This window comes from Emericellopsis atlantica, assembly GCF_019669845.1.
Source record: "Emericellopsis atlantica unplaced genomic scaffold F5Z01scaffold_1, whole genome shotgun sequence".
NCBI lineage: Eukaryota > Fungi > Ascomycota > Sordariomycetes > Hypocreales > Bionectriaceae > Emericellopsis > Emericellopsis atlantica.
Genome location: NW_025764703.1, coordinates 1315273 through 1339628, shown reverse-complemented (window position 1 = coordinate 1339628; position 24356 = coordinate 1315273). Strand labels below are relative to the sequence as shown.

General features: G+C 55.5%; 8 protein-coding genes across 8 annotated transcripts; 5 read left to right on the top strand and 3 right to left on the bottom strand.

Annotated features, from left to right (window-relative positions):
* The first annotated feature begins 1279 nt into the window (after positions 1-1279).
* F5Z01DRAFT_32963 (uncharacterized protein) lies at positions 1280-5081 on the top strand. Its single transcript, XM_046259108.1, has 5 exons — positions 1280-2213; positions 2279-2548; positions 2605-3379; positions 3428-3792; positions 3849-5081. The coding sequence occupies exons 1-5, from the start codon at positions 1704-1706 to the stop codon at positions 4863-4865; spliced, it is 2937 nt and encodes a 978-aa protein (XP_046123178.1). The 5' UTR covers positions 1280-1703; the 3' UTR covers positions 4866-5081.
* Positions 5082-5519: 438 nt separating this feature from the next.
* On the bottom strand, positions 5520-7861 carry F5Z01DRAFT_642678 (P-loop containing nucleoside triphosphate hydrolase protein). The gene is made up of 2 exons (XM_046262661.1): positions 7527-7861; positions 5520-7469 (listed from the first exon to the last, which is right to left on the bottom strand). Exons 1-2 carry the CDS (start codon positions 7797-7799, stop codon positions 5718-5720), a joined length of 2025 nt encoding a protein of 674 aa, XP_046123177.1. The 5' UTR covers positions 7800-7861; the 3' UTR covers positions 5520-5717.
* A 692-nt stretch (positions 7862-8553) lies between these two features.
* F5Z01DRAFT_32950 (uncharacterized protein) lies at positions 8554-10581 on the top strand. Its single transcript, XM_046259107.1, has one exon. It carries the CDS (start codon positions 8648-8650, stop codon positions 10535-10537), a length of 1890 nt encoding a protein of 629 aa, XP_046123176.1. The 5' UTR covers positions 8554-8647; the 3' UTR covers positions 10538-10581.
* Positions 10582-11746, bottom strand: F5Z01DRAFT_32949 (CT20 family protein). The gene is made up of 2 exons (XM_046259106.1): positions 11335-11746; positions 10582-11275 (listed from the first exon to the last, which is right to left on the bottom strand). The coding sequence occupies exons 1-2, from the start codon at positions 11546-11548 to the stop codon at positions 10626-10628; spliced, it is 864 nt and encodes a 287-aa protein (XP_046123175.1). The 5' UTR covers positions 11549-11746; the 3' UTR covers positions 10582-10625.
* A 133-nt stretch (positions 11747-11879) lies between these two features.
* F5Z01DRAFT_732888 (Spc98 family-domain-containing protein) lies at positions 11880-15011 on the top strand. The gene is made up of 2 exons (XM_046266728.1): positions 11880-12174; positions 12223-15011. Exons 1-2 carry the CDS (start codon positions 12066-12068, stop codon positions 14934-14936), a joined length of 2823 nt encoding a protein of 940 aa, XP_046123174.1. The 5' UTR covers positions 11880-12065; the 3' UTR covers positions 14937-15011.
* A 9-nt stretch (positions 15012-15020) lies between these two features.
* F5Z01DRAFT_32932 (DASH complex subunit Ask1-domain-containing protein) lies at positions 15021-16579 on the top strand. Its single transcript, XM_046259105.1, has 2 exons — positions 15021-15211; positions 15261-16579. Exons 1-2 carry the CDS (start codon positions 15124-15126, stop codon positions 16421-16423), a joined length of 1251 nt encoding a protein of 416 aa, XP_046123173.1. The 5' UTR covers positions 15021-15123; the 3' UTR covers positions 16424-16579.
* Positions 16580-17770: 1191 nt separating this feature from the next.
* Positions 17771-21366, top strand: F5Z01DRAFT_614263 (uncharacterized protein; the record flags this gene model as incomplete). Its single annotated transcript, XM_046260808.1, has 3 exons — positions 17771-17852; positions 17919-17989; positions 18040-21366. The coding sequence occupies 3 exons, from the start codon at positions 17771-17773 to the stop codon at positions 21364-21366; spliced, it is 3480 nt and encodes a 1159-aa protein (XP_046123172.1).
* Positions 21367-21846: 480 nt separating this feature from the next.
* On the bottom strand, positions 21847-23435 carry F5Z01DRAFT_32771 (cell lysis protein-like protein). The gene is made up of 5 exons (XM_046259076.1): positions 23189-23435; positions 23043-23075; positions 22825-22986; positions 22475-22776; positions 21847-22424 (listed from the first exon to the last, which is right to left on the bottom strand). The coding sequence occupies exons 1-5, from the start codon at positions 23232-23234 to the stop codon at positions 21924-21926; spliced, it is 1044 nt and encodes a 347-aa protein (XP_046123171.1). The 5' UTR covers positions 23235-23435; the 3' UTR covers positions 21847-21923.
* Between the last annotated feature and the right edge of the window lie 921 nt (positions 23436-24356).

Below are 24356 nucleotides of genomic sequence, written 5' to 3'. Positions count from 1 at the left end.
GCAAGGAGATCGAGCCAGTGACAGGACAGCTATGAAGTTCAAGGCGTATTGTTGGAAACTTGGGGAAGCTACCAAGTGCTTACGACTTGTTCTTGGACTAGACCAGTGGGTGTGGAGAATGGCCAGAGATGGAAGTTTCGAGTTTTTGGGGGTAGGGTTCCAAGCCTCCAGGCTACGATAGTCCTTGTGAAGTTGTAGGAGTTGAGGACCGGTCTGTCGCGAATAAATCGTATTTTATTGTTGCTTTCTGTAGGATGGACCGTTTTGGCGTTAGGCTGTATAATTTGTATGCAGTGAATAATGTTGCGAGCGCCTCGTGTTTCTGGGTCCAGTCCCTCGTTGAAGTCATATCTCGGGCTGAGGGCCCTGGGATTCGGAGACTCGGAGGGGGCAGGTGTTCTGCGTGGCCAGTCGAGCTTCTGGTCAAGGTTTCAATGGAGGGCTGCGCGTACGGCGCGGGAGATGGTGTATGAGCATGACGACGTGCAGAAGAGTGCTTCGTATACAATCTTGCCTTTCTTGCCTTTCTTGCCCATGCTATGCTTTTGTCAAGCTGGATTTGGACTCGTTCTGTTCCCTTGCAATAAGCCTAACCATGAACTTTTTTGAAAGAACAAGCCCTGCTTGGCCTTTGCGTCTCAGATGTCAGCAGGGCATTCTCATCGTGTCTAGATCTTGTTGAGAATATGGGACCTGCAGGTTGGCCACCAGAGAGGCCTGAGGGCGGGCAGCTTGCAAGTTGGTGGAGTGGCTCTGGTCCTGGCGTGCTCGAATCGGTTCGCGGCTGGGGTTCCGTGCCAGCCAGTCCAGCCTGTTCCAGGGCTGGTTGCCTGCGGAGGGCCCCTGAACCACAGGACCGATATCTTTTTAGCCCTAGAATAGACATGGAGCTCCTGCCGCTATTTGTCGACGCAGCCGCGCCGCCAGCAGCAGGGCATTCTTTACCACGCGATGTCGTCAACCTAGTAGTAAGTAATCAGGCTCTCAGCTCAGCACGGACAATGGCAACGACCCGACATGTGGACGATCTCCGGTGGATTTCGAGGCTTGACGGCACGAAAACCGGGGCTCTAAGCTTCAGTCCATGTCATGTTATCCGCGCAGACCTGGCACCTGCAGTAGTCGACGTTAGGGGTCAGCAGCGCTGCGCCATCCAGGGCTATCGGAGGTATGACGCTAGGCCAAGTCACAGCTGGTGGCCTGAGCTAGCACGTGCTAGAGAGTACTTCCAAGCAAAGCAATTCGGCAGTGCTCTCAGATGTCCCATCTAACGTCACCCTATGACAACTCTTCAACTGGACTGCTCCAGCGCTTCTTGCTGCTGCTCTCAGGCTTCAGGCCAGGCCTTCAGGCCAAGGTCCATCATCCTCGTGTGGCCTGCTGCTTCTTCCAGTCCTCTCTCTTATTCTCCCCACCCTTCCATCTCGACGTCCACTCTATCCCCATCTTGTGTCTCGTCAGAGGCACTCACAACTGTTTCTTCTCGATACCAATTCTTCTTTCTATTTTATTTCATTTTCTCCAGTTTCTCCCCGGGCCACCATTTCCAGCCCGCACGACTTTGTCACGATACCCCCTCCCTTCGACTACCAGTTAGCTGTCTCGTCTTTTGCTTCACTGGTCCCGGACAGCCGATTTGATACCCCATACCGCTGCCGCTGTCCACCGAGCAGCACGCCCTCGACTCTTGCCTCCCCGCCATTATGAACAAGTTGGCCAACATGCGGCAATGGAGCGAGCGAATCGGCCCCAATTTCGTCATGGGCCGGCCCAACACCAACGTGCCCATGAATGCAATGAATGCTCATCCCAAGACCATGCCACAACCCGGGGCCCCGATCACCTCCCCGCACGCTGCTGATGCTACGATTCACTGCTCGTTTCAAGTCCCCTTCGCGTCCGACCTCGCCGGCCCCAATACCGAAGACATCTTGCACGCCACGACCGATGCTGTCCTTCGCTGGACGCACCCCGAAGACGCGCCTGACGATGTGCCTGTGCACGACCTGCCGGTTCATGTCAACGGCGTGAACACGTTGGAGAGACTCTGTAACGGTCTGACGACTGGACCTCTGCCCATTGAAGCTCATGTCTCGACCTTGCCGGCTGGTGACGGCAAGGGTAAGCAGACGACCATCGTATGCCTATCGGGCTCTCAGGACCTCGTGCACAAAAGTCGTGAGGCCATCTTTAACGATACGCCCATTTCATTGGTATGCCTTCAAGCCTTCTCTCAGCAATACTTTGTTTGTAGGATTGATCGACTAACTGTGCCCAGCGCTGCACCACGATTGATGTCGACGGCAGTCTTGTGTGTGATCTCGCCGCTGGAAAATTGCGCGAGAAGGTTTGCGAGACTCTCGACTACATCTCCAACTATTGCGGCGTCGACATCTTCCTCCTCGGCCCTAAGCTGACGCCCATGGTCGACGGGATGACCGGCGAAGCCGAAATGCGAATGGACCAGCGTTGGAGGGTTGCCATCTACGGCGACCATCTGTCGTCAGAGCACGCCAAGGTCCGAGTGCTGATTCACATTGACACTTTGGTACGTCTGACGGAGAATCCTCCAAGTAGCTAGTAGCAGCTAACAGAAGTCAACAGCTCGGTCGTATCGCCGATTCCGTCAAGGTCGACCAGTCGCTCCATCAAATTATTTGCGGTCGTCACCGAAAAAACATCAAGCTTATGGAGTCGGCCACGAACACCGCCATCTACTTCCCTCCCCTCTTCTCGCAAGTCTACCGCTACTCGCCCCCCAACGCGAGCCGACGAGACCCCAATGACATCTTCATCACTGGCGATTCGCCAGAGGCAATTCGCGAAGCCAAGCAGAAAATCCATGAGATTGTAACTCGGATCCGGCTATACATCAAGGACGTCACTCTCCCTGCGGCAAAGATTGACAGCATCTTGCTCGACCGTACCGAAAAGGTCCGGAAGATCCTGGAGGCCAACGGCACGTACATCATGTTCCCAGCACTCGGAACTCAGCGTACAACGGTGCGTGTGCAGGGTAGCGAGGGCATCCCTGTGGAGCGAACTGTTCGTGAGCTCATGAACCTTGCCGGCCAGTTCTATGCTGCCGGCTGGTACATCCAGCAGGTGGACACTCGCCAGCTTCCCAACCCATCCCAGGTCAGAGACATGTTGGGCGAAATCTGCACCACCTCTGGTGCCGACTTGATGTTTGACAAGATGGCGTTCAACATCACCGGCTCTGATGACGCAGTCAAGGCGGCTCTGAGTGTGTTGGCTCAGATCAACTTTGTTGCGCAGTCTCAGTACCAAATTCGGGTGAAGATTGAGCTGGCCAACGAGCACAAGGAATTTGTGAGCGGCAAGAAGAACGGCAAGATCAACAAAATCATGGGTCAAAGTAAGTCGGTATGCAGACACCTGGCAATCGCGGACTAACATATTGTAGGCAATGTCCAAATCATCTTTGATGGTTTCAACGAGTACAACTTCAACATCGACGTAATGGCTGCCAGTTACGAGTCAATGCACCAGGGATTGAGTTTGGTGGAGCAGGAAATGCCAGCGTCCATCTCTTTCCACGTCCCCGATCAGTACCACAAACGCATCATTGGCATCGGAGGGCAGCACATTCAACGCATTATGAAGAAGCACTCCGTATTTGTCAAATTCTCGAACGCCATGGATCGGGGTGGCATGGGTCGCGAAGATGACGAAATCAAGGTCGACAACGTCATTTGCCGGACTCCCGCTCGCAACGCTCAAAACCTTGACGCCGTCAAGAACGAGATCCTTGAGATGGTTGATCGAACTGTAAGTTTCCTTGGCGAGTATAAAGAATGAGAAGAAAAGCTTCTGACACGAGACAGGACTCGGAGTACACCTCGCAGGTCGTCCACGTAGATCGACTCTACCACCGCCAGCTTATTGCCCGCCTCAAGGACATTGAGACTCTGGAGCAGAAGAACAACTGCAAGATCAACTTCCCAAGCACTGAACAAGCGAGCGATGAGGTCACAGTCACTGGCCCTCAGTGGCAAGTCCCTCATTGTGTTGACGAATTCCTGGGTATGGTACCCGATCACCACGAGCTCGTCGTTGCGAAGAGCGATGAGCTTGCCAAGTTCCTGGAAAGCCCGCAATTCACCGAAGAGCTCGTCAACAAGCTGCGGACTCAGCACGAGGTTGAACTCTCCACCAAGGAACAGCCTGAGCAGTTGACCGAGGATGGAAAGCCCACCGTCACGCTCCGATGGGGCTTCACTCGCAACAACGCTGGCGGACTTCGGGATGCAGTTGACTTCCTCACCGAGCAGATGACCAACCAAGGCGTGGAGCTCACGGTTGTGAAAGGGTCCCTTCCCCGCCCCAAGTCTGACTCGTTCGAAGATAGCCTGCAATACTTTGATTCCAAGCTGCTCCAGCACGCCCCAGCCGCTGCTTCAGATGCACAGGCCAAGCCTGCCTACGGTGACGAGGTCGCTCGCGAACGCAGCAGCATCCTGGACCGCCTGCGCAAGCCTGGTAGCATGACTGCCATCTCCTCGTTCCTGGATCGTCGCAAGAACAGCTCCCGCTCTCCCAACAGCAACTTCTTCAAGGGTTCGAGCAACGTCTCCAAGTCGTCCCTGATCTCCATCGAGTCTGCTCGCAGCTTCAACGCGGACAGGAACCCTTGGAACGATAGCGGCGTCAACCTTACCGACGATGACAACCCGTGGGCTCCCCGGCCCCTCAGCACCCATGTCGACAACAAGTTGGCGATCCCCATGTCCGGAGAAATCACGCCTCGCCACCACACTCGCCCTTCTGGAGACAGTGGACGGCCCTCTACATCCCACTCTTTCAATTCTGGATACCCCGGCCCTCTTGGCCCTTTCCGTTAGATTCCTCGTTTAGAAGCTCTACATGCGAATACCCCGGCTGGATATACCCTGGCGTCAAGTATACCCTGAACGTCTGATTACGTATCGGTCGGCTCACGTTATTGTTTTTGATTTTTGATTTCTGGTCGAATTCCCGCAACGAGGTGTTTGTTTCAACGGGTACGGATGCGCTGTGTTTTATCATTATTCTACGCACCTTTTCTGGCTAGGACGATCATGCGGGCTCTTCTCCGGTGATTGACACCCAGCCCATCATCTATACCCAATGGAACGACGCAAAGTTTGCAAAAAATATCATGAAAATACCCCCTGGATGAAGTGCTTCGGTTTGTTTTGACGAGTGTGGGCGAGGCAGCGACCAGCAGGGCGGGTGGCTGCTTGTGGGAGAGGATTGGCGTTGATTGCCTAGTATGGTCTGAGGGGAGTATACAATGCTGGGACTGTCATACATGCATCATCTGGAGAAAAGGACGAGGGTTAGAAAACGGCAGGTTGAGTTTCTGACACAGCCGCTGCTAGCAATGCGAGATGATACCCAACTCGTGCGCAAAGAAACATGCTCCAGTCTTCGTGATCTTACTATTATCCTGTATCTTGTGGTGTTTGTGGTCGCTGGCGTGGATAAGCGATAGGAAAGCCGAGCAGACTTGTAGCGTGCAAAATATGTGTTGTTCAAGTATTTTCTTAAAGAAAGGCTACGTTATTGTTAAGCCGTAAATGTGACAACCAAAGCCATGAGTATGCGCCGAGCCATGTCCCTTGAGCCACGAGCATCCATCCAAAACGCCTATAGCTACAGTAGACAAAAGCCAGAGAGAGAGACACATTAATTGTACAGGGCGGACCAGGAATTCATGCGGCGAGAGGTCCGACCTTGACCTTCTCTCGTGCATTCTTTGCCCTCTCCACCAACACCTGCTTCTCCTTCCTGCGCTGGTCGGCCTCAATCTTTGCGAACCACCCTCGGGCACCATGCTTCAGCTTCGTGATCATATCAGCTGCCTTACCCTTGGTCAGATCGCCCACCTTGACAGGCGATGACTCGCCGCGCAACTTGTTGATGAAATCGAGCTGCCCCTGTGTGGGCGCGAGTCGACGCCACGGCTGACGGCGGCTGATGAAGCTCAGGGGAAACGCGTGTTGCGCGTAGCTATCCGCTCCATGTACCGCGTCGCTAAAGGTAGTCGCGGTGAGAAGTTCGCGAGGCGCGGAAAAGGGTGACTTGCTCACCCCCGGTGGCAGAGAGCGGATCTCGACGGCTCTGTAGACGGGCTTCTCGCTGCTGGCCCCGGGTTTGGCCGACGATGTCTGGTCGATTTTCTCGATGCGTATGTACGAGCCGCTGGGGGCGCTGAGCACGAAGCGCTCCGCGCCCACCTGCACCCAGGAGTAGTCGCTGATGGCGCGGATGTGCCGCTCGCCAGAGGTGTCAGCGATGAGGTCGACCACGGAGGAGTAATCGGTGAAAGTGACGGCCGTGGAGGAGTCGACTCGGGGACCCTCGCCACGAGCGACCGCCTCTCGAACCACCGCTGCTTCCGCAGCCTTTTCTCGCTTGAGACGCCTCATCCCCTTGACGGACATCTCGTTGACCAGCTCGCTCGGGTCCAGCCCGAACAGCGTTGGCGTAGTCACGATGCCGGTGTCTAAGCTCGATACGAGGTCGATGATGTGGCAGTTCTCCTTGTCCGGGTGCAAGCGCATGCCTCGACCAATCATCTGCACCAACAGGTTCCGAGACCGCGTCGGCCGACCTAGGATGATACAGTCAATGTTCGGTATGTCGGTCCCCTCCGTGAAGACACCACAGTTGATGAGGACGGGGAACTCCCCCCTTCTGAAAGCATCGAGGATCTCTCCCCGTTCGACCTGTGGCGTATCTCCCGTGACATATCGCGCGTCGAAACCGTACTCACGAAACCTGCGGGTCAAGCCCCTGACGTGGGCAATGTCGACGCAGAACACGAGGGTCGACTTGCGGTTCGCTGCCTTGGCCATCCAGCTGCGGATGGTGATGTCGTTGATCTCGTCGGTGTTGACAGCCTCTGACAGATCGCTCGTCTGGAAATCGCCGAAAGGGTTCTTTTTGACCCTGGAGAGATTCGCTGTTGATTCGACGGTGGTGAAGACGACGTCGGACAGCCACTTGTCCGAGATCATGTCGACGTAGTCTTTGTGGTAGACAATCTCGTCAATCGCCGCGCCGAGCTTGACCCCGTCAAACCGTGCAAAGGTCGCTGACACGCCCACTAGAGCAGGTGAATCGTCGCGCTTCGTATTGAGGCCAAAGTGGCTGAGGACCTTCATGTACCCGGGCGCAACAATGTGGTGGGCTTCGTCCACGAGCACAAGCTTGTAGTTGGACGGGTTGTACTTGTCCAGCCGATCCTTTGAGTTGATGCTCTGCACGCTGGCAATGGTAATGTCTGCGGCGCCGCACGCATGAATGTTGCCCATCTCAATCTCGATGCGCTTCCCAGGGTAATTCAGCCGGCAGTGTCGAGCGGCTTGCTCAACGAGCTCGCGACGATGCGCGAGAATGAGTGTGCTGTCGCCCCCGTTTGCACGCTTCTCAATTTTCTCAATGAGCTGTGTGAAGATGACCTGCCCCAGGGATCAGTTCTGAATTGCATCTCATGTATGAACATGGGTTTCGCTCACAGTTTTCCCACTGCCAGTTGCGAGAGAGATTCCGACCCGCTTGTGTCCTCTCTTGAGCGCAGAAATAACGGATTTGATGCATTCTAGCTGGTAGTTGCGCAACTGCAGTTTGGGTGACTTGGGTTCAGACGCCGTGGTCGCATAGGTCGATCGCCTCAAGGTCTGGACGGGGACAGCTGTTCGAGCCCGTCCCTGGAGGCCCAATATTGGACGTGTCTGATAAAGACACCTTGACAGTGAGTGTAGCATGGCACATGGCGATGGTCGTGTCATCGACGGTGTGTATGTGGACGATGAAGGGCAGTCAAAGTCGCGTTCATCAAGGAGACTGGACTGGCCGGCCTGGCATCATGAAATTTCCAGGCCTGCCTAGCGCTTTTTCAGTCTAGCACTATCTGCCGTTGACCGTCACAACAGGCGCATTTGTTAGTGCAATGCATCATTACCTATTAGGGATAGATTGGGGGTCCGACCCACCTTTACGCGCCTAAGCAGCGGCAGCAGTCGACGCCGCTGCTTCATCACAGTCAAAGAGCTAACTTACATTACGCAGGAAACATTGAAGGGCGGAGTGGAATTTCTCATCCAAGCAAGACCGTTGCCCATCTGATTCTTTATTTCTAAAGGATCAAAGATATCGTCAAATGAATGTCCCAGACGCAATCTATAGGTGAATATGGAAGGCTGGAACGATTGGATCTATCTGGCTATTCAGCCTACCCGGGTCCTGCAGTACTCATGGCGGCGCAGCTTCTGACGCAGGTGGTCTTTGCATATGGAACCTCATTATGGGCACACGGCCTTCAAACCAAAGAGAGGGTAGGTCTCCACTGCATGCATTTAGATGGGCAGGTAAGGTTAGGCCTATATCGTTTATTCTGCCTTCGCGCGTTATCGTGGATGCATGTTTGTAAAGTCACGTGGAGACCGTAAATCTCAAAGACGCGAGTCTTCTTGCCGGCTCAAAAAACCATCAGGCCATCCACAATTTTCACTCGGCCCTTGTACCCTCCGCGGCTCCAGCCGTCAAGTACACCTCTCGCGATAACAGGGGAAGCTCTTAACATGAGTCTAACAATCATTGCCGTCTACCGCTGCGCCTACCCGAAACAAGGTAGACCATGAGCTCAGACTATGAATATGAGCCTCTCGACGACCACGACGCCGGGCTTGCGGATCTGATTCCGTTTCCCGAGACACCGTCCCCCGTCGCATCGCCAGGACGGCTGCGCCCACGGAAATCGTCTCCAGTGGACGACTCGGATGCGGGCCAGGAAACCAGAGCTATTCAGGAAAACCCACGGTATCATATCAACGAGCCCATCGACGACCACACTGCAGCTTCGAGTGCTGCTCAGCTTGGAGAAACCTACCATGAAAAGCTTGAGCCGCCATCACGGCAAACGCCATCACCAGACCCGAGCAAGCGCATCGACCCAGATTTTGACCCCCTTGACCAAGGCTCCGGAGACCCGTCTGCAGAGGAGGCCGAAGAGTCAGACCGCGAAGAGACCGGGGATGAGCTGCCATTGAAGCGGTCCGCTGAAGATCCTGCGGCTTTCAGGCCCCTGAAAAGACAAAAAGGGAACTTCAACTCTGCTTACATCAACCTGTTCAATGCAGCTGTCGAGGATGCCTCCCATAGGGTAGTGCTGAACGACGAGGCCGAGCCGCCGAATTCTCAAATCGGCCTCACTTTCTGGTCAAGCATTGAGAAGAAGTTGTTCTTCGAGGCGGTTGCACGTCTTGGCAAGGACGATCTGCAAGGGGTTGCAGAACGAGTTGGCAGTAAGAGCCCCGTGGAAGTGCGACACTTCATTGAAGTTCTCGAAGCTGGTCTCAAGCGTTATACCGACAATGGGAGCAGCTCACTCGTGTCGATGGAGGAATACCCTGCGGCTATGGAACTCAGCCAGCAGTGCTGCCATGCGCTCGACGATGCTGCTGACGCTCTCTCGCTGAAACAGGAACGCCGCGAGCAGCATCGCGAGGAAAAGAAATGGGCTGAGGTCTGGGACTTGACACCTGATGTCTCCAGAAGACTTCGAGCCGGCGACAAACGCTTGCAAGCTACGTCAGCGTTGCCTTCGATAGGACTGTTCCATCTGCACAACTGGCTTAGCGTGTCGCAACGGATATTTCTCAACTCGTCGGTACCGGCTGACAACTGGAACCATATTGACGACGTCCCGCCTTCCATATGGACATCGACTTTCGAAGATTTCTACTCGCTCACAGTATCCATCACCAGGAGGCTGGTGCAGACTGCGATATATGCCGCGTCCACTCGGATTAAAAGTCAAAGGGAGCGGCATCCTCATCAACGAAGTCTTGTACGAGGGAGGGATATTAGGACAGCTGTGGAAGCCTTGAATCTTCCGCAAAACCCAAGAGACTTTTGGCGGAAAAGTGCGCGCCGGTTACGATTGGTCGTGTATAATGAAGGCGAGGCCAACGACGAGGACGAGCTACTCAACTATGATCAGGTGGAGGAGGCACTTCTTTGGGAGGACGACGCTACGAAGAGAGTACCCGCGCCCGATACTGACGCACATGTCAAGGCGGAGCCGGAGCCAGATGCTGATCTTGACGTCTCAACTTCAGAGTCGACGCAAGATAGCCATGATTCTGACGAAGAAAGCGATGAGGATACGGCGGAATCGCAGGCCATCGCACAAGAGGCCGACGAGATCTTTAAATTCTCCGTCGCACCCTTCCAGAAGACGCGTAGGACGATGGAGTCTCTCGGCCATCGCATAGCAATTGAGCGAAGTCAGGAACAGTACGCCGAGGATCTTGATCAACACAACAGCTACCAAGATGAGCTGCAGATGTGGGATCTTCTCGCAAAGGCGCCGCCCAGGGAGTTGCCTAGGAGGTCAGCGCCCGGACCTCGCGCGCCAGGGATGCTAGATGTTGAGGGCAAGCTTCCTCTCGGAAGAGACTGGAGGCATACCACCAAGTATGTCGGTGAATGGGAGGTCAACATGGCCGAGGAATCGTTGACGTAGTCACAAGCTTCTCCCTTGATGGGATCCTCTTTGGGTATCATTCAAGCTCTAATATACTATCTGTCGAGGAAGCCTTCCTTATGCTGGTTCATCGGCCACGCCGGCGCCCGCCCCTACCTCGGCCTCGCCCGCGTGATCTGCCTCCCCGGGTGGGCCTGGCCGACGGCGTCGCTGCAGCTTCCTCTTCACTGTGATTCTCCTCCTGACTCGAGTTTCCATCCTCGTCCTCGCTATCCTCGTCTTCCTCCTCGTCCTCGTCCTCCGTTGACTCAGCCTTTTCTGCCTTGGCAGCGTTGCTAGCAGCCCTGGTGCGTCCACGAGACCTCCGTCCGGCAGGTTTCTCGTTGTGCGCGACCGAAACCTCCTCAGTATCCTCTCGTGATGTCCCCCTTGTTCTCGACCCCGTGCCTGCGCGTTTGCGTTTCTTGGGCGGCGAGGAAGGGATCGGCCCTTCAGGGTCGAATGCTGCCGGAGACGATTTTGTTTCGCTGGGATCGGCCCTGGCACGCTCCATGATCGCGTCGTAGAAGATGGGAAGTGGTAGCTGGAAATCGAGATATCTGTCGTCGGGTTCATCGTCGTCAAAGCTCTCTCGCTCGTCGATGGCTTGGAGATTGTAGTAGGTGCCGAGCTTCTTCCAAATGTTCGGGATGCGCGTGTGTCTGTGATAATCGGGGTCGAAGCCATGATTCCGCAGGTGTTCTGATATAGCGAGCATTCGAAAATGCTTGTGCATGCCTAATTGTGAGACGTCAGGTCATTTCATGCCTTGTTCAGAGCTTGATGGGAGGACGCACCGGCAGGTTTCCAGCGGATGACACCCTTGAACAGCGAAGCCACCTGGTCGTCCGTCCAGCAATCGTTTGGATCGATGGCGGACGACTTCTCCGGGGATGCGCTCTTGGTGTCGTCGGGTCTAGGCGTGTCAATGTCCATTTTGTCGTCGTCGCGTGCCGGTGTGGCAGCAGTGGCAGCGTGCGCGCCACCACGCCCTCGTTTCCTGGGCGGCATCGTGGCTGGCTTTGGCAGGGTATCCGCTATTGCTGGGCGACACGGGGGATGTTCAGTCGCGAGGTTGGTAGAATAAAGAGGATAGGCGATAACCAATGGCGCGATGAGTCCAATTGAGATCCTGCAACTGAAGATGCGAAATGCCAAGTACTAGCCTGGTCCTCAGACTCGTCGGGAATCAGGGTCCAAACTCCAAAGTTTGAGGTTTGCGTTTGCGTTGCCCATGAGATCATTCTCGAGTAGATGTACAGGGTACTCTTTTACGCACCTAAAATGGCGCGCTGCCTAGGTACCGAAAACTTGCACCCTCTGTCGCAACAAACGCGCCTCCAACCAGGCCTCAAAGCGCGTGTCGCGGGGCGGCTAGGTGCGTCTTCTCGTCAACTTACCTGAATTACAACTTGCCCTTTGGTCAGCTGCTGCAGATATCGCTTCCACCAGGGCTTGTTCCCAGCTCGCACCTCATGCGTGGCCAGCATTATTGAATTTGCTACAGTAGGAGCGCCGGGAGCACAACATGGCCAACGTATTTGCGGTGCCCGACTTCTGGCCCACAACCTCCTTGGTTAATGAATTACCAAATAGCGATCATGCTGGACGTTCATTCTTCTCCGAGGAACTGGTTGGTGAGTATGACGACGATGCCGTTTGTTGTTCTTGCTGATTTGCGCTAGATTGCGATGCGTCCAAGTTGCTGGATGTCACCTCAACCCACAATGAGCTCTTCTCCTGGCGAGGTCCGCCTGAAGTGGTCACTGGAATACCAGTGAATACGAGCCAACCTATGCAACAATCAGAAGCAGCCGAGCCAGACGCAACAGATGAAGTCTTCTCGGATCTGGATGACGATCTGTGGACCAAACCAGCCCCGTACACCAAGGACACATCGACACTCAGGACATGGGACTCACACATAGCGCAAGATGCGAGCACCAAGACTCCGCCTCGAAATATGACTGAAGCTGGCCCTCAGGCTTTTGAGTCGATGCTTGCGCGCGGTCAAGTACGCGCGCGCACGTCCTCTCAGCCCAGCGGCCCCGCTGTTGCCTCGAGCGTAGTGCTGGCTTCGCTTCTAGCATTGACCGTGGGCAACGAGTCGGCCTTGTTCCAAAGAAGCGAGGATGGACAACAATTCTATGATACATTGCCGGAATTTCGGCTGCATGGGTTCTCTCCCGGTGCTATCGGTGCTATCAAGAAGCGCTGCCTCACCTGTGGCGGGCAATATCTGAAGCTCGATACCTTCGTCAACAAGATGTACACTAAGGAGAGGTCGCGCTGCGCTGTTGCGCTGGCCAGTGCCGTACGCCAGGCGCTCCACTCTTTGAAGCAACACACCGTGTCTCGCTGGCAAGGGGGCTCGCTGCTACAACTTCAAGAACTTGTGAGAGCTGTCATGACCATACTAGATCCCCTTCATCACCTTGTCAGCACTGTAGACTTGGGTGGGGGCGACGCGCGGATCGTGGAAAGCGTGGAGAAGCAGACGGTCCAATTCCAAACGACACGGGGACTGCTGCCCAAGATCTGGCAGGAGTTGCTCCGAGTGGTATGCTCGCCTTGGACTGAATTCCTCGAGGAATGGATAGGGACCAGGCCCGAGACTGGCATCCCCGTGCACAGGACAAATCTTGGGCAGGCCAAGGGGTTCGTCAAGGTCGAAGCAGAGGTTTATACGGACGACTTTGGTGAGGAATGTGAGGATGTCGACTTTCGACTCAAGAAGAACCAAGCACCCAGCTTTATTCCCGATGACGTGCTTGAAATGGCATTCGAGACGGGTCGCAGCCTCCGTTTCCTCAGGGCGTGCCATCCAGAACATGCCCTGTCCAAGCCAGATACGCTGGCCAAGGCCGTGGCACCAAGTATCGACTGGCAATTCGAGTGGGACGCGATCCAAAGACTCGAAGCCCAGGTGATGGTCTACAAAGAGTCACTGGCGGGAGCGATTGAAGAATGTCGCAGCTTGGGAGAGCCACATTCGGGTCACGAATCGGGCATAGCCAGAGCAACAACGCACGCTGCTCGCGATCTGTTCACGCTCGACCCCGAAGAGATGCAAGATCGCATTGCAGCATCAATGCAAGACCTAGACAGGCAACCGACCGCAGAGGAAGCCCCAAACTCGCTGGATGAGCTGATACGTCAACATTTAGACGGCAAAGAGTCTATACTAAAAGGGAGGTCTGATGACGACATGCTGCACTGGTCATTGATTCCCAATCTCAGCTTTGGCAGGCTTATCCAAGCGCAAGCACAAGTTGTCAACCGTGAAGCGCTTCGGGAACTGTTCAGGAGCCACAACCTCCGCAATCACCTCCGACTGCAGCATGACTTCCAGCTCTTTGGCAATGGCGTGTTCTCGAGCCGACTTGCCCACGCGCTCTTCGACCCTGACCTCGAAAGAGCCGATCGACAGGCTGGTGTCGCCCGCCAAGGTGATACAATGGGTCTCCGGCTGGGAGGCCGCGATACATGGCCACCAGCGAGCTCAGAGCTACGACTCGCGCTGATGGGAGTGCTCGTTGACAGCTTTGATACACAGCCATGGGGTGGGACATTTTCCAAACCTTTCACAACGGAGGCTACTGATTTGCCCGGGGAACTGAGCTTTGCGGTGCGCGATTTGTCGGATGAAGAAATCGACAAGTGCGTCAATCCTGACTCTTTGGAGGCATTGGACTTTTTGCGACTGAGCTACAAAGCACCGTCTGAGCTGAGCTTTGCCCTGACGCCGTTGATCCTGATGCAATATGATCGCGTCTTTAAGCTTATGCTGCGCGTGCTGCGTCTAGTGTTTGTCACAGATCAGCTCTGGCGGGAGGCGATGCTCGAGCGCGGGGACGATGAACATGGATACCGATTCGTGAGGGAGGCGCGGCACTTTGTGGCCAGCATCGCGTCATACTTTCTGGACGTTGGTGTGGCTTTGCCTTGGCAGGCTTTCGAGAAGAGACTGGACAAGATTGAGGCATCGCTCGAGCAGCAGCCGACGGACGGCGTGGAGAGTCCAGAGAAACTGCGCGAGGTGCACAGTGCCGTCCTCAATGTGGTGTCGCAGTCGCTGTTCCTTCGCAAACGGCAAAAAGGGGTCCTACAGCTTCTGGAAGCGGTATTCACGATTGTGCTGCAGTACGCGAAGCTCAGGCGACAAAAGAACGAAAAGGGGGCTTCTGACGCCGCCATGTCTTCTACAATGCTCTACAAGCAGTTTAAGAAAAAGGTACAGATATTTGTCACTGTCTGTCGTGGCATGGCCGAAAAGGCACGTGTTGACAAAAGGAGGGAAGAGGACAGGGAGCTTGGGCTCGAGGGGTTGGGCGATGACACGATGGTATCGCATCTTCTATTGAAGCTCGATATCAATGGATTTTACGGCGCGCATTAGATACCCAGCGGATACCGTACCTTACCTACCTTACCTAACACATAGGCTTCATGAAAACAAGCTGCTTTCCCCCTGATTGCCTCGCCCGTAATAACTGACCCCACCAAGGACGTGCCCCTCATCGCGTCTTCCACGCGCCCGTGACCGCCAACTTCAGTCTTCAATTCAACCATCAACAATTCCCGTCATGTCGCGACCGAGTGTAGCACCCCGCAGCTTGACGCTGACCGAGGAGCTTGAGAAGCTGGAACAGTCGATCACGCTGACATTGCAAGGTCGGGATCCTACAGGATAGGGAGACACTTGACTGACCGTCTCTGCCAGAAATCGACCACAACTTCAGTAAAGCACACCGCATCGTTACCACCAGCATTCTCCCGCTCGTCGAGCAGTATGGCGACCATTCGCGGGCCGTCTGGGATGCCTCTAAATTCTGGAAGCAATTTTTTGAAGCCTCCGCCAATGTCTCGCTTTCAGGCTACGAAGCTCTCGACAACGACGCCGAGACGACCAAGAATGACGAGAGCACTGCGATACGCGACGATACCGCCATGACGCAGACACCCCGACGTGGCGAGGATGTCGACATGACCAACGTGTCGGACCACGCGCCGATGGACGCGGAAGGCGAAGAGTCCTTGCTGGATGACGGTGAATTGTCGGGTAGCACCCCTCGAGTACCAGCCACCAAGACCACGCGGACACAATTGGCCGATCTCGACTCGCCGTACGAGACCATGAAAAGGGAGATGCCCGAGAACGATGATACGACTGTGCTGCAAGAGGACGAAGAAGACTCCACCGTGCTCTTTGCACAGCGTACCGCGAGGTTACCGGACATGTCCATGACGCCCCGGCAGCTCCTCGAGCGGAAGGAAAGCGAACAGTCGGTGCAGAAGAGCAAGGATCCTCTACTCCACCGCGTACTAGACAAGAACTACCGTGTGCAAGCCACACCGCACAAACCTGCACTGCGAATATCGCCCATTAAAGGCAAGGGCAAGGGCAAGGAGCCAGCCGTTCCGTCGTGGAAGGACGACTCGCCCATGTCCTCGCCTGAGATTGCTGCGCCTCGACTCCGAAGCGAAGCCTTCATGTCGCCATACAAGAAGGGAGCGGCCGCGGCACCGCAGCGCGGTCCTCGCACACCCGGGGTCAGTGTGCAGACACCCGGGACAGGTCGCAAGGCCAGGAGCGCCTTTGACGAGGGTGAAGGGGGGATGAGCAAGGTGCCGATGGATTGGGATATTGGGGAGGAAATAGACTACGAAGACGACGACGATGCTGATCTGTACGCGGGCATGAGTCCGCCCAAAACGATCCAGTTCGCTCTGCCGCCGTCGAAGCTGCTGCAGACGCCGGCACGCGAGGCAAGCAGGAGAATCGTGGACGACATTCTGATCGATGCGGGCGCCGATCCCGAGTCCAGCGAGTACAGTCCGACAATGGTCAAGATGAACGAGGATATACTCAACGACAGCTTCTGATCGACTGGACGAAGGCTGAAACAGCGAATGAGAGACGAATTGATACCCTACTTTACAACAGTCCTGAACTGTTCATTTTGCTAGACATCCCTTTTCCTCAAGCGGCTGACTGTGCTAAGTCTTGCGCTCCGTCGGTATGCTATGTTTGCCTTTCAACAAGGGCGCCGTAGATGCAGTTGTCGACACGGAAGCCGTCTCGGGATCTCTTTTCTTTGTTTCTCCCTTTTGTTGGGCCTTTTCCTGGCGTAAGTTGTGCAGGATGCCGTCCGTGAGAGCTTGGGAGTCCTTCCGGCCAATGAAGCCGGCTGGTGTTTATTTAGCAGCGGGAACGAGAAAAGGGGCAAGGCGAGAGAGGACATACGGTTGGGGTTTGGCATGGCAAATGGACTCGTCGCGCCGAGGATCTGTTGATGACTGTGAAGTTGTGTTGTCTGCAGTGTGTCCTTGTGTCGAGAACGGAAGTACCGAAGCCTCTTTATAGAGGGCACCCATCCATTTGACAGGGTCCTCACTGTCTAGCAGGCAGTAGTATGCTTTCCTGACGATCTCTACCTCGTATAGGATGCTCAGTCCTTCTCTGTGACTCATGTCCTTTCTGATGATACGTAAAGTTATCTCCTTTCTGCTATTTGCTACTTCCCAAGTGGCTTGTTCCCGAGACCCTGCAGCGAGGAGATCTGATACGCTGATGCCAGAATGACTTCTGGGAATAATCCATCGAGTGGAGGGAGCCATGCATGATCTATTCACCTGCCTGGTAGGCTGGCAATTCTGATGCCCAGCAGCCCAGTGTTCAAACCACAATCATGTTCGCAAGGGAAACTGCACTGGGAAAGAACAAGAGGTTGGCACCAATTGACTGACGCTCAACGCACAGCAGCGAAAAACAAAACAGCTACTGAATGATTGTTTCCAATGGTGACACGAGGTTCTCGCATATGGACGTTGGCGTGGTGTTGGCTGCTAAGTGCTGACTCCAAACAGGGGCACGACGGCGGCAATCGTTCGCTGTCAGGTTCGCAACAGGCGTCTGGGAGGGTTGATTGACCTCGATCCCAAGCACCGACATCAAGACTCTGCCCATGCCACGTAATAATTGTTGCCTCGATGAATGCGACAGAATGGCTCAAATAACATGAACCTTGCCCGAAGCCCAGGACAGAGACAGCGACGGTGTCTTGGCGGGCGACCCACTAAGCTCCAAGCCAGAGCCATGATCCCCCACTGTGCTCTTATCGATAAGCCTTATCGCCCGAAATTTTTCCCAGCAAGACCAACGCCTTGTCGCAACTTTTTGCGTCTGGCGATGTTTCGAAAGCAGTGACCCGGACGACGCCAACCGCAACGATGGAGCAGCAATTACACAAGCCCCATCGCAAGTCGGGCAAGGAGAAGAAAGACAAGAAGGAAAAGAAGCAATCATCGGGCGGTACGTCGAACACCAATGCAGACGCATGCGACTAGGACTGGAGCAATACTAACATGCATGGGACAGAACAAAACCCGAAAGCCTTCGCCTTCGCAAAACCTGGCAAGCTCGCAAAGTCTGCTGCTCGGTCCCAAGATGTGAGTTGAAGATTCTCCTTGCTGACAAGCTTCCACTGACATTGCTCCAGATCAAAGAGAGACGACTCCATGTTCCCCTCGTCGATCGCCTGCCCGAGGAGGCTCCTCCCCGCCTCGTCGCCATTGTCGGCCCTCCTGGCGTCGGAAAAACGACACTCCTCAAGTCTCTGATCCGTCGCTACGCCAAGGAATCCATCACCGACCCGCAAGGCCCGATCACCGTCATTACGTCCAAGAAGCAGCGCCTCACCTTCCTCGAATGCCCCAACGAACTCGAGGCCATGGTGGACGTGGCCAAGGTCGCAGACATTGTGCTCCTCATGATCGACGGCAACTATGGTTTCGAGATGGAGACCATGGAGTTCCTCAATGTGCTGAGCGCAACGGGCATGCCCGGTAACGTCTTTGGAATCCTCACACATCTGGATCTGTTTCGGAAACCGCAGACCCTCAAGGATGCCAAGAAGAGGCTCAAGCGCAGGTTATGGACGGAGCTATACCAGGGCGCGCATCTCTTCTACCTCTCTGGTGTGATGAACGGACGATACCCCGACCGTGAAATCCACAACCTGTCGAGGTTCCTGTCGGTCATGAAGAACCCCCGGCCCCTGGTGTGGAGGAACTCGCATCCTTACTCGATCATCGACAGCTACCGCGACATCACCCATCCAACCAAAATCGAAGAGAACCCGAATTGCGACCGATCGATAGTCCTGTCAGGCTATCTCCGAGGCACCAATTTCTCGTCACAAGGGCAGAGGATACACATTCCCGGGTTAGGCGACTACACCGTGGCGAATATGGAGGCGTTGCCTGACCCATGCCCAACACCTGCTATGGAACAGGCGCTAGCCAAGATCACCGGCAAGACAGGTCGCCGCAGGCTAGACGAGAAGGAGAAGAGGCTTTACGCCCCCATGTCCGACAGAAGTGGTCTCAAGATTGATGGTGACGCCATCTGGATCACCCGAGAAAAGGGCTTCAACTTTGATAAAGATACCGAAGATGCTGAACGTGGCGAGGGAGAGGAGATGATTGTCGGTCTGCAAGCCGAACGTCGTCTACTCGGCCAGACAGAGAACGGTGTCCAACTCTTCGAGGGTGGTGAGCAGATCAAAGAGGTGGCTGAGGATGAGGATACGGGCCGCAAATCGCAGCGCAAGGCACGGATAGCTGAGCGCGACGAAGATGAGGATGACGACCCGGAGGATGAAGGCTTTGCCAGTGGCGACGAGGACCAAGAATTCGATTCGGAAGAGGAGTTCCAAGAAAGCAAGATGGGCAAGATGTTCCGCAAGAGCAACGACAAGGACGCCACTGAGGGAGATGTGGCCTTTGCCGACAGCGACTCTGACTTGGGCTCGATCTCTGGTGCCGAGGATGAGGATGAGGATGATGATGACGAGGAGCAGGAGGAGGACTACGATTCCGACGAGGAGGCTGCCGCTATGCGATGGAAGGACAATCTCCAGTCCAAGGCTATGAAGATGTACGGCAGGAAACGGACTTACCACACAGGCGACCTGGCGCGCTTCATCTACGACGAGTCATTATCACCCGCTGATGCGCTGAAGCGCTGGCGAGACACTGACGAGGATGAGGAAGAGGAAGACATTGAGGCCGACGAGGATGACGATGACTTTTTCAAAAAGACCAAGCAAGAGGACGAGGACAAGACCGAGGACCGATTAATACCCGACTACGACTACGAGGATCTAGCAGCCAAGTGGGCTGACGAGGCCAACGTGGATGCACTTCGTCGGCGCTTCACCACCGCGGTCCGTGGTGAAGGTGACGAGGACGGCGAAGGATTCGATGAAGACGATGAATTCGACGGCATCGATGACGGAGACGACGAGGGTGATGGCGTCTTTGAGGATCTCGAGGCGACAGAAGACCAAGGCGCTGCCAAGCCTGAGGACGCTCCCCAGCAACAGACGGCCGACGAGATCGCGGCCGAGCGCGACGCCAATGCCAAGCGCAAGGCTGAGCTCAAGCAGCGCTTCGAAGAGGAAGATCGGGAAGGTTTCCTGAACGACAAGGCCAACGCGCGTCGCGAGGGCGGCGATATTCAGGAGTTTGGCGAGGACGAGTGGTACGATGCCCAAAAGGCCATGATCCAGAAGCAGCTCGACATCAACAAGGAGGAATTCGCCGAGCTCGACGAGCGACAACGCGCCGCCGTCGAGGGCTACCGCGCGGGCAAGTACGCCAAGATCGTCCTCGAGGGCGTCCCCGCCGAGTTTGTCGAACGCTTCAACTCGCGCACGCCCATTGTCGTCGGCGGCCTCTCCCCCACCGAGGACCGCTTCGGCTTCGTCCAGGTCCGCATCAAGCGGCACCGTTGGCACAGGCGCATCCTCAAGACCAACGACCCCCTCATCTTCTCCCTCGGCTGGCGTCGCTTCCAGTCCATGCCCATCTACTCCCTGACCGACTCGCGGACGCGGTCCCGCATGCTCAAGTACACACCCGAGCACATGCACTGCTTCGGCACCTTTTACGGGCCCCTGATCGCCCCCAACACGGGCTTCGCGTGCTTCAACTCCTTCTCCAAGGACATACCGGGCTTCCGCATCGCGGCCACGGGCACCGTCCTGTCCGTCGACGAGTCGACCGAGATTGTCAAGAAGCTCAAGCTCACCGGTCAGCCGACCAAGATCTTCAAGAACACCGCCTTCATCAAGGACATGTTCTCCACGTCGCTCGAGATTGCCAAGTTTGAGGGTGCCTCCATCAAGACCGTCTCCGGCGTGCGCGGACAGATCAAGCGCGCCCTGAGCAAGCCAGAGGGTCAGTTCCGCGCGACGTTTGAGGACAAGATCCTCTACTCAGACCTCGTCTTCCTGCGCGCGTGGTACCCCGTCAAACCGCACCGCTTCTACAACCCCGTCACCAACCTGGTGGGATGGCAGCCCATGCGCCTGACGGGTCAGGTCCGCCGCGACGAGGGCGTCGCGACGCCGCAGCTCAAGAACAGCCAGTACCGCCCCGTGGAGCGCGAGACGCGCCACTTCAACCCGCTGCGCGTGCCGCGGGCGCTGGCCGCCGAGCTGCCGTACAAGAGCCAGGTTGTTCAGACCAAGAAGCAGCGCAAGCCGACGTACATGCAGAAGCGCGCTGTCGTCAACAAAGATCCCGACGAAAAGAAGGCGAGGGCGTTCATGCAAGAGCTCCTCACCATCCGCAACGAGGCGGCCGCCAAGAGAAGGGCCAAGAAGGAGGAGAACCGAAACGCCTTCAAGAAGAAGATGGCGGAGAACTTGGAGAAGAAGGAGGCACGTGAGAAGAGAGAGTCCAAGGAGTTCTGGAGCAAGAATGGCCGGAAACGCATGGCCGCCGAGAACGGTGGCGGCGGCGGCAAGAGGAGAAAGTAGACTAAGTACTAGTAGCATCCAAGGTCGACATGTATATACATATGCTTCCCACTACGCAATGACGGTGATTCTCGTGGGTGCGGACATTGGTCGTTCATTGTTCATGCAATCTCAACTATAGCTACCAATGTCAAGTCATGTGAATTCTGAGACGCCTTGGAAAGAAAACACCATAGAACCCTGTCTCCGTCCTCTAAGCAGCCAAGACGCCATCAGGCGTCGGGCCCGTACCAATCAAAAGGAAAATGCGCTCATCACCATATCAGCCCATAGCCTTGCCTTTGCTTCCAACTGAAGCCCCGTGTACAGCCCTCCAAATTTTCCACCTTCCACTCCCAGGTCCATCCGTCATCATCGACATCGACAAACTTATGACAGGTGGCCGGGTTCCTCGCCTCGCATGATCAAACGATTAAATGGTTTCCATGAGCAACTGTGACAACAATGGAAACCCTCGTCTTGTCGTCGCTTGATGAACTGGACACGCGCCAGTTCAGCTTGCTCTCTCAGGCCATCTCAACTGGCCTGCTGCCCACAGCAGCATCCTGCAAGCCCGTCTAGGAGATTAGGGGCTCGTCCTTGTTGGGGAGGACGGGCTCCGAGGGAACACTAGGGGCGGGGACATCGGCAGCCGTCTTGGGCTCTTCGGTGGGCGCGTCAGGGAGACCAGGCTCGGCGGTAGGAGTCTTGGGGAAGGCAATAGGGTTGGCGGGTCCCTTCTCAGCATAGGTAGCGCTTGTCTGGGAAGTGTCCTCGCTAGTCTCAGCAGTAGCGGCGCCCTTGCCGCGCAGCATCTCCTGGACCTTGCCAGTGTAGTCACCAGCATATTGCTTGCCGATGGCGCTCACCTGCTCGGCCTGCTTCTGGGCGACATTGCGAACCTGAGAAGTCTGCGCCTCCACGACGTCAGAGGCGTTCTTGAGGTGGTGGTCGATCAACTCCTTGTTGGTGACATAGATCAGGGGCAGGGCGAAAGCGAGGACAGTGCCGAGGAGAGCAAGACCCCAGTAGGGCACCAACTTGGTGAGGTGGTATCCGATGAATGAGACAATAGCAGCCTATCTGAGCGTTAGCGTGGGGTTCGAGGCGAGGATGGGCGCAAACTCACAGACAAAGAGGCAAAGACGTTCTCGACAAACAGGATACGCTGCGCCTCGATGACAACAAAGTTGACAAGCTCGTGAACATCACCGACAAGACCGTCAATCGTTTCGCGGGATACTGTGTAGTACCGACGAGGGCGGATCTGAGTCGCAAGACCATTGTTCAGGACGAACTTGCCGACAATCTCAGCTGTGACGGTTGAGAAGAGTGAGATCCATGCCAGCTTCAGAGACCAGCGGGTGATGTCGAGATAACGGGCCGCGAAGATGGCTGAGAGAATGGAAACGAGCGCGATGGCGGATGCGCCTGTCTCGTCAGTATTGGCCCAGCAGTGGTGATTTGAGCACAACTTACGGGGGTTCTTCCAGGACAGAAGCTCGTGGAAGAACGAGTGGTAGTGTGTCAGAGGCTGGCCGGTAGCAGCAGGTTCGTTGGGTGTCTTGCGTGCGGCGGCAAGGTTGTTCAGCTCAGAAGAGGCCTGTGCCGTGTGGTTCTTGACGTTTTGCGCGACAGGTCCTACCCAGTTTCATTAGATTTGTTCGCACATAACGAGCACACGAGCAGTGACGTACCACTGGTGACGGAGTTGTAGGCTGCGGCGGCATCTGCGGGATGGTTGTGAGTAAGGCAGCTTGACAAGAGAGGCTTGTATAGTAGACTATTCGCGCTGTTAGCCATGCGCACGCGACCAGGTTCGTCGAATGTAGACCTACCATACTGGCCTTGGTGGTCTCTAGGACCGAAGGGTTCTGAGTTTCGGCCATCGCGATGACGGAAGATAGCTAGTGCGGGATGTTTTGTTGATTTCTTATCGTGAGCTTGGTATCGGGAACGGGTAGTCGTGAGATCTAGGCGAGAGCAAATTGTGAGTTGTTGATCATTCGTAGGTGGTGGGCTATGAGGGAGAACTATCTGGCGTTGGAGGGACGAGAACCAGAGAGCGCACGAGAAATTCCTCGGGACGCCGGAGGGAGAGAGGCATCACTGCTGGCAGCGAAAGGATGTTGTTTCACTTACTTGTGTGGGAATGGCGCGAGTGCTGTTGCTTCTACTGAGGTTCGAGTTGGTTGAGCAAGAAGGACGGCAGCAGGAGCATGTGGATGGAGAGAGCAGAAGAAGGTAGTGGTGGTGGTGACGAAGATGATGATCGATGATGGAAGCTAGCACTCACCAGTCACCTCCAGGTCCAGTCATCATTCTAGGCTGTGGAATGGAATGCACGCCCGGGCATGCAATTAGGGGATTTTGGTGGGCGTGAAGCAAGGGAAAGTGGGCAGCTGCAGCAGCAACAGCCCGCAGCAGTTGGGCAATGACGCACCATGGAGGGGTGAAACCGCACCACGCCGAAAACTTCGACATCACAACAGGGTTTCACCATCGCGATTTGGCCGTCGCGACTGGAGATGCACGTACATGACATCAACAGCAATTTTCTGCTCTTCTTCTCCTGTGCGAGCTGAGCTCGAAGCATTACTTCACACGTGCCTTTGCGATATTGTCGCGGACAAAAGCCCATCACGTCCGATCAGGATTCCCTCCATCAGCTTCTTAATCAGGGCCTTATCGCCCGCGGGTGCCGTCTCGCTGCCGCCGGAGCATTTGCTGCTACGTACGATAGCTTGTGATTATGCAGGCCCCATCCTTGACGAAATGGCGTTTGTGCTTTTCAGGACACGCTAATAATCGGGTTATCCAGGGATTGTGCATGCCAAGCTGCATCCCTTGGGCAGGAAAAGCTCATGCACGAGGGCCTGTACTTGGCAGGACATCTGTCGTCACCCCGTACCAGCTCAGTGCGACACTTGATAGTGCCCTGCGCAATGTGCTATCCTCCCAAAGCCCCTCGGATTTAGTCTAGAAATGTTCCGGCGAACGAGCTACAGCTT